Source organism: Rhipicephalus sanguineus, unplaced genomic scaffold, assembly GCF_013339695.2.
Source record: "Rhipicephalus sanguineus isolate Rsan-2018 unplaced genomic scaffold, BIME_Rsan_1.4 Seq12289, whole genome shotgun sequence".
Classification (NCBI taxonomy): domain Eukaryota; kingdom Metazoa; phylum Arthropoda; class Arachnida; order Ixodida; family Ixodidae; genus Rhipicephalus; species Rhipicephalus sanguineus.
In genome coordinates, this window is record NW_023614528.1 from 48,826 (window position 1) to 59,999 (window position 11,174).

The 11,174-nt window shown below is 46.7% G+C and overlaps 1 protein-coding gene across 1 annotated transcript in view; it reads left to right on the forward strand.

Moving 5' to 3' along the window:
- Nucleotides 1-9,860, forward strand: part of LOC119376485 (uncharacterized) — a gene marked incomplete at both ends in the record, with an annotated part of 55,423 nt that extends 45,563 nt beyond the window's left edge. Inside the window, 2 exons of the mRNA XM_037646295.1 lie at nucleotides 8,502-8,638; nucleotides 9,743-9,860. Coding sequence (XP_037502223.1) covers nucleotides 8,502-8,638; nucleotides 9,743-9,860 — 255 coding nt within the window. The remainder of the gene's footprint in view (nucleotides 1-8,501; nucleotides 8,639-9,742) is intronic.
- Between the last annotated feature and the right edge of the window lie 1,314 nt (nucleotides 9,861-11,174).

Here is an 11,174-nt window from a genome sequence, read left to right on the forward strand (position 1 = left end):
AGGGCATGCAAAATTTCTGGTCGCAGTCCCGAAGGTACAACGATAAGGTAGCTGGCTCGGGCCGGAGTGAAGTTCTTCTTTACGAGGACATTGTTTTTCAAGGAAAATGATGCCAATCCTCGCCTGAATACTTTTGGGACAACGATGGTCCTGCCCTCCAGGTATTCCACTAGACCCTTCAGTTCCGGGTCGGCTCGCTGTCGTTCGGCGAAGTCTTCGGTACTTATGGTTCCCAAGAAGCTGTCATCATCCTGGTCGTCGGGCGTTGGTGGGTCGATGGGGGCACAAGACAAGCAGTCGGCGTCGGAGTGTTTCCTTCCGGACTTGTACACGACAGTAATGTCAAATTCTTGAAGTCTTAGGCTCCACCGTGCGAGGCGACCTGAAGGGTCCTTCAAGTTAGCCAGCCAACACAAGGCGTGATGGTCGCTCACAACTTTGAAGGGCCTGCCATAGAGGTAGGGGCGAAACTTTGACGTAGCCCAGATGATGGCGAGGCACTCCTTTTCTGTTGTGGAATAGTTGACCTCTGGTTTAGACAGCGACCGGCTAGCATAACTGATAACCCTTTCCAGTCCGCCCGTCCGCTGCACAAGGACGGCGCCGAGTCCTATGCTGCTTGCATCGGTGTGAATCTCCGTATCGGCGTATTCGTCGAAATGCGCAAGTATCGGAGGTGTCTGCAGGCGTCGTTTCAGTTCATGAAATGCTTCGACTTGCGCTGTTTACCACCTGAATTCGACGTCGGTCTTCGTGAGCTGCGTTAGTGGCTCGGCGATCCGTGAAAAGTCTTTGACAAAGCGTCTGTAATAGGCGCACAAGCCGAGAAATCGGCGCACGGCCTTCTTGTCGGTGGGTGGCGGGAAAGCGGCGATGGCAGCTGTTTTCTGCGGGTCTGGGAGCACTCCAGTCTTGCTGATCACGTGACCCAAAAACAAGAGCTCCTCGTACGCGAAGCGGCACTTTTCTGGCTTCAGGGTGAGCCCGGAGTTCTTGATTGCTTGAAGTACGGATTGAAGTCGCTGGAGGTGTTCGTCGAAGTTCGAGGAATACACAACGACGTCGTCCAAGTAAACAAGGCAAGTCTGCCACTTCAAGCCAGCTAATACAGTATCCATGACTCGTTGGAAAGTCGCAGGTGCCGAGCAAAGACCGAAAGGCATGACCTTGAACTCGAACAGGCCGTCCGGTGTTGTAAAGGCGGTCTTTTCTCGGTCTCTCTCGTCGACTTCAATTTGCCAGTAGCCGGTCTTGAGGTCCATCGACAAAAAGTAATTCGCGTTGTGGAGTCGATCCAGGGTGTCGTCTATCCGTGGGAGAGGGTACACGTCCTTCTTTGTGATTTTGTTCAGGCGACGATAATCGACACAGAAACGTAGGGTCCCATCCTTTTTCTTCACTAACACCACGGGAGACGCCCACGGGCTGTTGGACGGCTGGATGATGTCGTCGCGTAGCATTTCATCGACTTGTTTCTTAACGGCCTCCCGTTCCTGCGTCGAAACCTGGTAGGGACTCTGACGGAGTGGTCGAGCATTTTCTTTTGTTATGATGCGGTGCTTAGCAAGGGGCGTTTGTCAGACCCGCGATGACGACGAGAAACAGTCCCTGTATTCCTGCAGAAGGCGTCGAAGCTGTTGCTGTTGGCGAGCGGGAAAACTTGGGTTTACGTCGAAGGGTGGCTCAGGGATCGTCGTCGTAGCTTCGTCAGAATCTGAAAAGGCAAACACATCGCTGACGGCCAAGATTTCTTCGATGTATGCAATCGTCGTGCCCCTGCTCAGGTGTCTGTATTCCTGGCTGAAGTTCGTTAGCATCAGGCTTCCTTTTCCTTCATGCAACCGAGCAATGCCCCTTGCGATGCAAATGTCACGGTCTAGCAGCAAACGCTGATCGCTCTCGATGACACCTTCGATGTCTTCAGCTTTTTCGGTGCCGACGGAAATAATGACGCTGGAACGCGGCGGAATGGTCACCTGCTCTTCTATCACATTCAATGCATGTTTCCCTGGCGTCGCGCGGGGCGGGAGCGCTTTATCTGAGGTTAGTGTTATTGACTCGGACCTCAGGTCGATGACGGCGCCGTGTTCACTTAGGAAGTCCATTCCATGTATTGCATCCCTGGAGCAGTTTTGTAGGATTACAAAGCTCGCAGGATAAGTCCGGTCATTGATGGTGACTCTCGCCGTGCAGACACCAATCGGCGTTATCAGATGGCGTCCAGCGGTGCGGATTTCGGGGCCTTCCCAAGCGGTCTTAACTTTCTTCAACTTCGTGGCGAAGGGCCCACTGATGACGCAATAGTCGGCTCCAGTATCGACGAGAGCGGTGACGTTGTGGCCGTCGATGAGAACGTCGCGGTCGCTAGTTCGTCGTCTTGCATTGCAGTTGGGTCTCGGCGTCGGGTCACGGCTGCGTCGGTTTGTTCCACTGCTTCCATGTTGCGTCGTCGGGTCTTCTTCGGTCCGCAAGGTCTCGTCAGGGGTCTGTCTGGTTCGCATCGTGTTCTGAAGGTTTAGTCGCGACGTCGTCGTCGTCGGCGGAGGATCTTCAGTAGTTCGTCGTACAGCAACCGCACCTCCATCGGTTGCTGCCCTTAGTTTTCCGGATACGGGCTAGGCGACCGGCCCCGGTTTGGGCCAGTGTACGGCCGGCGGTGCGGTGACATGTAGCGGCCGGGCGACGGCGAGCGTGAAGGACGTCGTTCTTGCCACTGCGTTCCGGTTAGGTAGTCGTCGGTGTCGCGAGGCCGTTTGCCTGGCTGCGGTCGCGGCGCATTGATGGCGAATCCTCGTAGTCCCATCTGTCGGTACTGGCAGCGGCGGTACGTGTGGCCGGCCTCCCCGCAGTGGTAGCAGAGCGGGCGGTTGTCAGGGGCGCGCCAAACGTCGGTCTTCCTCGGGGTGTAGTGCTGGCCGCCAGGTGGGCGGTAGGGCGATGATTGCGGCGGTGTCTGGCGACGGAACTGCGTCGATGCGGTGTCATGACGCGGGCGCGGCGGGGGAGCGTAGCGTCGGGCTGCAGCAACGTAGCTCAAGGCTTGCGGCTGAGGCTGTGGCTGTGGTGGTTCAAGGGTGCCCAGCGATTGCTGGATTTCTTCTCGAATGACGTCTGCGATGGAGTCCACTTGAGGCTGGGGTGAGGGCAACAGCTTGCGCAGTTCCTCTCGCACGATTGCTCGGATTGTTTCGCGCAGGTCGTCGGAGCCGAGCGCATGAACAGCGGGGCTGTCTTGGATTGATCGGCGATTATATTGGCGGGTGCACATTTCTAGCGTCTTCTCAATGGTCATGGCTTCTGAGACGAATTCCTGGACGGTATTCGGTGGATTCCTCATAAGTCCGGCGAAGAGCTGTTCCTTTACACCTCGCATGAGGAAACGAACCTTCTTCTCTTCAGGCATATTGGGGTCAGCGTGGCGGAACAGCCGGGTCATTTCTTTCGCGAAGAGTGCCACGTTTTCGCTCGGCATCTGCACGCGGGTCTCGAGCAGAGCCTCAGCCCTCTCTTTGCGAATGACGCTCGTGAACGTGGCGAGGAACCTGGCGCGAAATATGTCCCACATTGTCAGGGTTCGCTCTTGGTTCTCGAACCAGGTATGAGCGGTGTCTTCCAAGGCGAAGTACACGTTCCGTAGCTTGTCGTTATCAGTCCAGTTGTTGTAAAGGGCGACGCGGTCGTACCTTTCAAGCCAACTTTCCGGGTCTTCGAGCGGTGACCCACGGAAGGTAGGTGGCTCCCTCGGCTGATGTAGCAGCACAGGTGCAAGCACCATGGGTGCTGTCGCCATCGCTGATGTGGTGGGCATAGTCGGGGTCTTCCTGGTCTTGTCGGGTAGAGGCCCGTACTCCGGTGGGAGACCTTGCTGCCTGCGGCTGGCCCGCTGGTCGGTGTCTTCTTGACGGTGTGGGCTCGGCTCACGGCTTGACGGAGCCTCCTGAAGGAACAGCACCTCCACCAGATGTCACGTGGTCGTGACGTCGACGAAGACAGCAGTCGGCGTTTGTAGGATGAAACTGTTTATTTGGCCGAACTTGTGGCCGGAAAATGAGAACTAGAACTATAGCAATACACGCTGTACAATGATAGCGGCGAACAGGGCGTCGTCCGTCGATCAACTCACAAGCGGTCACGCGCGTCGGCTTTTATACAGGCGCTATCGAACTTTCCAGCAATATCGCTGGTGGCGGCGTAATCTCTAGACAAAGCTGGAACATTCACGTGCGGGGCGCAATCTTAACAAACCGATCTACTACAATCGCGACGCTTCTAGAACACTACTTCGCGGACAGCGTCGAGCGTTGATAACCGTCCCTGCCGGTCAAACCCGAATACATCAAAACAAGACAAGAAGTGGGCGCGGCAATACAAACAAGCACAATTTTCACACACACTATCTTGAAGCACAGAGCATCAGAGGAGCTCAAATCATCTTCAGGCCTGCATGAAAGACAAAAAAGCACTGGACAAGTTGATCTCATCATTTGTCTTTTTTGCAAATATGTGCTTGGTGAGCTCAGCTTGCCTTTTGTCCTTAAAGGATTAATCTGCTTCCACATAGGTTGCATGTGTATATATAGGTTCCAGATATTTTACCAGGAACAGGCATCATTTTTATCTTGGTCAAAATACCTGGAAATTTTTTTTTTATTTGAAGCATTGTATTTGTTTTGCTTATTGCTGCTTGATTTATGTGGAAAGGCAAGAAGTAAGTGCGTTAGCCACTCCTTCCAGTTAACTTTTTCTTTTCTCTCACTGTAAAACTTTTCGGGTAAAACATCTAGGCATGCAAAAAATTTTTTCTGTGCTTTTATTTGCGTTCACTATTTTACACTCGTGTTATGTTTTCTGTAATAAATGTAATATGATAATTATGTTCGTGATCACAAGAGCAATGACAGGCTTACAAAGTGGGGGAATGTCTGTGAAAGCTGGTGCAGTCCACTAAGACTAAAGGTCTGCACAATCTCATGACTTAGATTCACTAGAGAAGAAAATTTTTTTTCCCCAGGGCTGCACCATGGCTCCCACTTGTTATTAGACACGGATTGATACACAGAGCTGGCTTCTGTGCGTGCCCAAATGCACGCGCTAGTCTTGCTCAGCCATATATTGCAAGAGTTCCATGAGACTGCCATAACAATACTGCACTCTGCAAGGATATAGTGGCATAAAGCAGTGTGTGAATATATTTCATTAGCCAGATTTTACAGCAGAACTGTTATGCCCGCCGTTTTCCAACTCACAAAGTAGACAAGCAATTGTAGTCATGCCGGCATGCGCTTAGCATAGCTGGGCCTAGCTAAGCCAAATTAATCATAGCCAAGGCTAATTAAGCCTTGTTGAGCATGGTAACACCTAATGAGCTAAGCATAATTATGCTAATTAAGTCGCATCCTAATTAGTCCTAATTGAGTCGAGTTGAGATTCTGGTGCGCCTAGTCATGCCGGGCTCAGAAAGAGGTGCCGAGCTAATCCTAATTAAGACTATTTAATACTGAGCTTAATTATCCTAACTAAGCTAATCTAGCTATAATTAAGCCTGGTTGACTTCGGATGTAAGCTAATTGAAACCAAGCCTCGGATATGTAAATTAGATCAATTAAGCTAATTGGCCCAGTTAAGCTAATTAAGCTACTTGGTGCTGTGATTGCCAGGCGATACCCAATCGAACCTGATCGATACCTAGCCAATTTACAATGTGATCACATGAACACTTCGTGCATCAGCATGTGAATGCATGTGTGCCTAGTCAAGCCAGGACCAGCCGAGTGCCGACCAGCTCTGCTCTGCCCAAGCCTTGCGAGACTCGGTGCTAGCTGCACAAATATTTAGCTTGAACAAGAAAAGGTTTCCATGATTTCTGCAATCATGATATCTGATCCTAGCATGCAGCCATTAATAGCATCATCATAGCTTTGATCGCATACACTCAATGTGCACTGAACTTCATGTTGGATGAGGAAGATTATAAAGCTAGTTTTCCAGAGATCCTAACTTTTCAGGGTGAACTCTTTACCCCACACCTACCCATGCATGCATTCGCGCATGCACAAATGCACGCATGCAGAAGCAGCAGCTGTCACAATCTCTCACATTCTGAGTTGTAAGTGTGCACCGTTGCTTTGGACAGTCATTTATTTTTATGGCATTTGCGTTTTAATTTTTAATCAGAGTAAGTTAATATGCCTAAATATGTCATTAAAGGGACACTAAAGGCAAATAACAATTTATGTCAGAGTGAAAGCCCAATGTATGACAACTTCTAAAACGGCAATATTATCAACAGCAGTGCCCTACTTACCAAGAAATTAAGCTAAATGTATCACATGATGAGCGCCACAGGTGGGACATTTTCGAAGTGATCCCGATGACGTATGGAAGTCGGCCTACAATAAATCACTAGTAATCAAACTAGCAGCAGTAAAAAAAGAACCTTCCGAGCATCAAAAGACGTAATAAAATGCTGTTTGTTTGTTTCCGCTTGATTCATGGAAAAAAGAACCTCCGTGGCGTTGCCATATGGGGAACGGCGCGCGTGATTCAAAGGTTCCGTTTTCGCCGAACTGCGCCTCGCCCGGCGCCCCGCTTCGCTCACGCGGTCGCGTCTCAGTGGTAGTTTCGGGATCGCGTACTGCCGCGTGTGTTTTGCGCGCTCGTGAAAGTCGCTCTGACCGAAAGTTCGACAAAATGCCGCATGCATGTGATATTGCCGGATGCCCGAATGGTGCACAACGCCAGTGCTGCAGCAAGGAAACCGGTGTGTCTTTTCACTGGGTGCCGCGAAATGAACCCTTACGCTCGATGTGGCTTAGTGTCATGCCATTGCGCCAGTGTGCTGAACAGTCAAAACCTCTGCGTGTGTGCTCGCTGCGGGACTGCGGGACTGCGGCAAGCTTCGATGGCCGTTGTTGCTACTGTGGGTCCCGCTACTTCCGCTCTGCTGCTACTAGTGTCGGCGGCCGCGCAGTAAACGCGGGCAACGTTGGGCACGGCAGCAGTGACGTATGAAAGTCGTATTTTCAGGCGGGAGATTTGAAGCGCGCGAACGCGATGCGGACCACTAAAAACATGATTTTATTTCAAAATAAGCACTTCCTTGGCATAAAAGTAGCACTACGAGGTTTCTGGACCGCTATTTCAACAATCAACGTCGACTTAATATTTGCCTTTAGTGTCCCTTTAAAAGAGGTTTGTGCAGCAGTATTTCAGATTGCTAGCCTAAGCGACGTCACTCACCCATTCTATCTAGAATTGGTAGGGAGAGAAGAAAATTCACAGAGGGATGTTGCTTTGGTAGGCATGGATGTGAAAACATTAGAATATACATATAAGCTTCAGCGTTTACACATGTCATCTAAAGGGCCCTTTACCAGGTAATGGTGTTGCAAATTAACAAGCGTAGTGCTTTGATTACATGGTGGCAATCATGTCTGCGATGCATGAAATTACTGCATTGTGTGAAGACAGTTGAAATTTCAAGCAGAAGGCTGGAGGTCTTTCCTCTCAAGGGATTTACGCTTCGAGAAAGTCAAGGTCACATGCTGCACAAGTGCCCTAGCACAACGTACTCTGCTTGTTAGAATGTCCCATTCCATGGCATGTGACAGTACTTAGGTATCATGTAATGCAGAATGTACAATGCTGCCACTTGAAAAGTGTGGTGAAACAAAACGATGAGAGAAGAAAAAAAAAAGTAGCCTGAGCTTGTCACGGCAATGCGACACTGTCCCTTGACTCCAGTACTAGGAAAAAGGCAGGGAAGCAACACCGCTTGTGGATGCTAGCCAAGGCAATGAAAGTGATTGTTTATGCTAATAGTGATGCCCAGTTAATTACAGCAGGGTAACAAGACAGTTTAATTTCTTCTAACTTGTCCAATGATGAGGTGATATAAAAAAATTTTGGTGAATGCTACCTGGACAGCACTTAACAACTTCCAGTGTGTAACCAAAACTTGAAATGGGGCCTGATGAAATGGGCCCTTAAAGTTGGCCTTTAATGTTCGTAAGAACCGCCCCTGCCAAATTTTCACCTTTACGTACAACCACCAAGACATCTGGGGTCCCTTTAAAAATATGTTTTAGCGCATGCTAGTGGTGTGTTTTTGCAGTTGCAGGCCTTATCTGCTCAAGCATTGCTTGCACGTTGTTTTACAACAATGGCAACAAAAAAAAACTATCAAAAAAAAGCTACCTCTTTAGAGGGCATGGCATGTTTCACTTTGATCACTGCATCGCTGTTGGTCATATTACTTATCTTGAGTGTTTAAAAAGTTTAACAGTGATAAATTATATTTCATCGGCTTCAATGCAAATTTTTCGAGTATTACTTTTGTGGGATAACCTTTGCAAATTGAACTACCCTGTATGTGCAGTGATAAGTAACAGATGTGTTAACAGTATAAAGCACTGTCTCAGTTTCTAATATAATTCTTCTTCACTGTTTTTAGGTTTGCAATGTGGATAGTGTGATTGAGCTCTTCATTTATTTCTTTTTAGCGGAAAACCCTGCCACAAATATAGGAAGGATGGGGAGAGCACTTGTGGCTTCACATGACCCAGAAGAGATCGTCTCTCTTATCAAATTTTTCCAGGGTGTTTCACCTCCTGTTCGGTTGACATCACTGTGCTCACATGTATGTTCTGACTTTTTCCTCTGTGAGTTCTGTTGAATGTATTTTCTGTAAGAAAGCTCTTTGTGTGGTAGTGATTGATATTTTTTTAATCTTTCTTAAGTTTCTTAAAAAACTGTTAAAATGTAGTTTTATTTTTTCTGAATAACACCTCTGTCTCGCTCCTCAGTGCGAGTACTATTGGAGAATGTTATGATGGGAGTAATTTTTGAGATTGTGAATTTTAACTGAGTTTTCTTTGTTGAATCTTGCACATGAAACAGCACATTAAATTGAGAACAATTGCTTGGTTAAGTTGCAGTATCACATGTGTACCCCGTTTCATAAATTGTGGGATCTGGGGAAAATAAATATTGATCCACTTAACACATCTGCATTTGGTTTGCAAAGTGCAGAGGGTATGGCTAAAAATGATTCTTCTCCTGAATTTCTCACCAGAGGTGGGAAGTAGCCGTAGTATTCTCACTCTGTAATGGGTGCCCAACTCATTCCAGCTGACAGAACCAAAAGCCACTTTATTCAGGACATAACACATCATATACAAATGATACAAGGTGGCAAATGATAATAGTACTTACATATGTGTGTCAATCTACATACAAATCCAATTTCTTATATCAAACAGACGCTGTGAAAATTTGTATTTGATGTTGCTTCAGAATTCTGAAAATGTTTATATTAATTTCGATGATTGAAGCACTTCTTTGGCTATTCATATTCTTTTTTTTTTTTAGATATTCAATTATAAAATTTCACTATCCACACACCCCTACAGTCAAATTGCTTCAAGGACAGTAATATTCAGAACTTGTGATGAATTTTTTTTTTCTTTGTCGCCACAACTAGAGGGAAAACTGAAGGTGTGCTTTCAGTCTCCTCAGTGCACTTGTCAAGTTTGTTTCTTCATAAAATATTAGCTACATTGAAATTCTTGTTTATTTGTATTATTTAGCAAGCAGCAACTGTATCTTGAACCACATTTTGAGTGCATACAATGGACTGGATGTGCATGACAAAAAAAAGGGGGGGGGGGGTGTTGGATTTATTGTACAAATGACATGAAAGTGGTGTCCCGCAACATATTTATGTATTGTTTTTTCTCCACAGTGGCAACTGACTAGAAACTTGCGGGAGTTTCATCGGGGCCTCCCACAGCAGTGGCAAGATCGCATGTTTGTCCATCTGGCAAAAGCCCTAGAGTTACGCTCCCTCAAGGTGATTACTAGTACCTTTGGTTCTGCATTTACTATGGTTAATTATGTAGAGGAAAAGGACAAAAATAAATTGATACAGTCAGTTTTTTATGAACTTGCTACTAAGCTCGTGATACCATTGATGTAGGTTCCCCTATTAGAAAAGGAAACTTCAAATTTAAGACCACAAAATTGAGTGAACACTTGTGAGCTCAAACGATAAATGTAAATTCATTCATGGCTGGATTGTGCCAATTGTACAAATTTATATCTGTTTGAGATAACTAACATAACAAATGGTTTTATGGGGCAGGTACCCATTGTGGTGGCTTAGTGGCTATGGTACTGTGCTGCTAAGCATGAGATTGTAGAATCAAATCCCAGCTGCAGTGGCTACATTTAAATATGAGAAAATTACATTAACACCCGTATGCTTGGATTTAGGTGTACATTGAAGGACCCAAGGCAGTAAAACGTAACTTGGAAGTCTCCCCACCATGGTATGCCTGAATGAAATCTTGGTTTTGGCATGTAAAACCCCAGAATTAAATTTTTGAAATAGAACAGATGGAACAAGAACCTTGTTATACAAATTAATCTAGGCTTGCAGCTGTGGGAAAACTAACAAGGCATTTAATCAGCATATTTGCAAGACATTGGTGACCTTTTTGGATTTAGTGAAAGTTGTTCTTTAGTGGTTTACTCATGGAGAGGTGAAACAGAAGTAAAAAAACTTTCGTGGCTTTTCATGGCAGTCCACAGCAATATGACCATGAAGTGCAGTGAGGTGAAACTTAGCTTGGTGAAACTTTTTACAGCATGTTATGAAAAGCAGCAAACAGCAGAGTTGGTTGAACAGAGTGTTATACTAGTGATTTATGTCGGACAACTTATAGAGCCTACACTTTAGTTCAGAAACAAACCACTAACTTTGACGTGCAAAACCTGTTTTTCCTTCTTTACTGCAGTAGACTCTAAATATTTCAAACTCGAGGGAACCTCAGGATTTTGTTTGAATTATCAGTTCTCATAAATATGACTCAAGGGCAACATACCAACTAGTGTTGTAATGTTTGTTTCTCAGCGCCACAGCAACATCATAGACAGCTCTGAATGATTGCCAGTAAAGTTTTTAGATGCCAGTGATCATACTGGTACTCATCATTATACAACAGGCGCACGTGTGTGTAATTAAAGTACAAAATGTGTTGTTTCCCGCGACAGCTGGTAGCCCCTTCCCACTTTTAGGACTTTTCTGCATGACACCAGTGTACTGCGGCGAAGGTGACTTTAAGAAGCGTTTGCTATGCGACAAACCAAGGCCAGACCGTCTCGTTTTCTTTTTG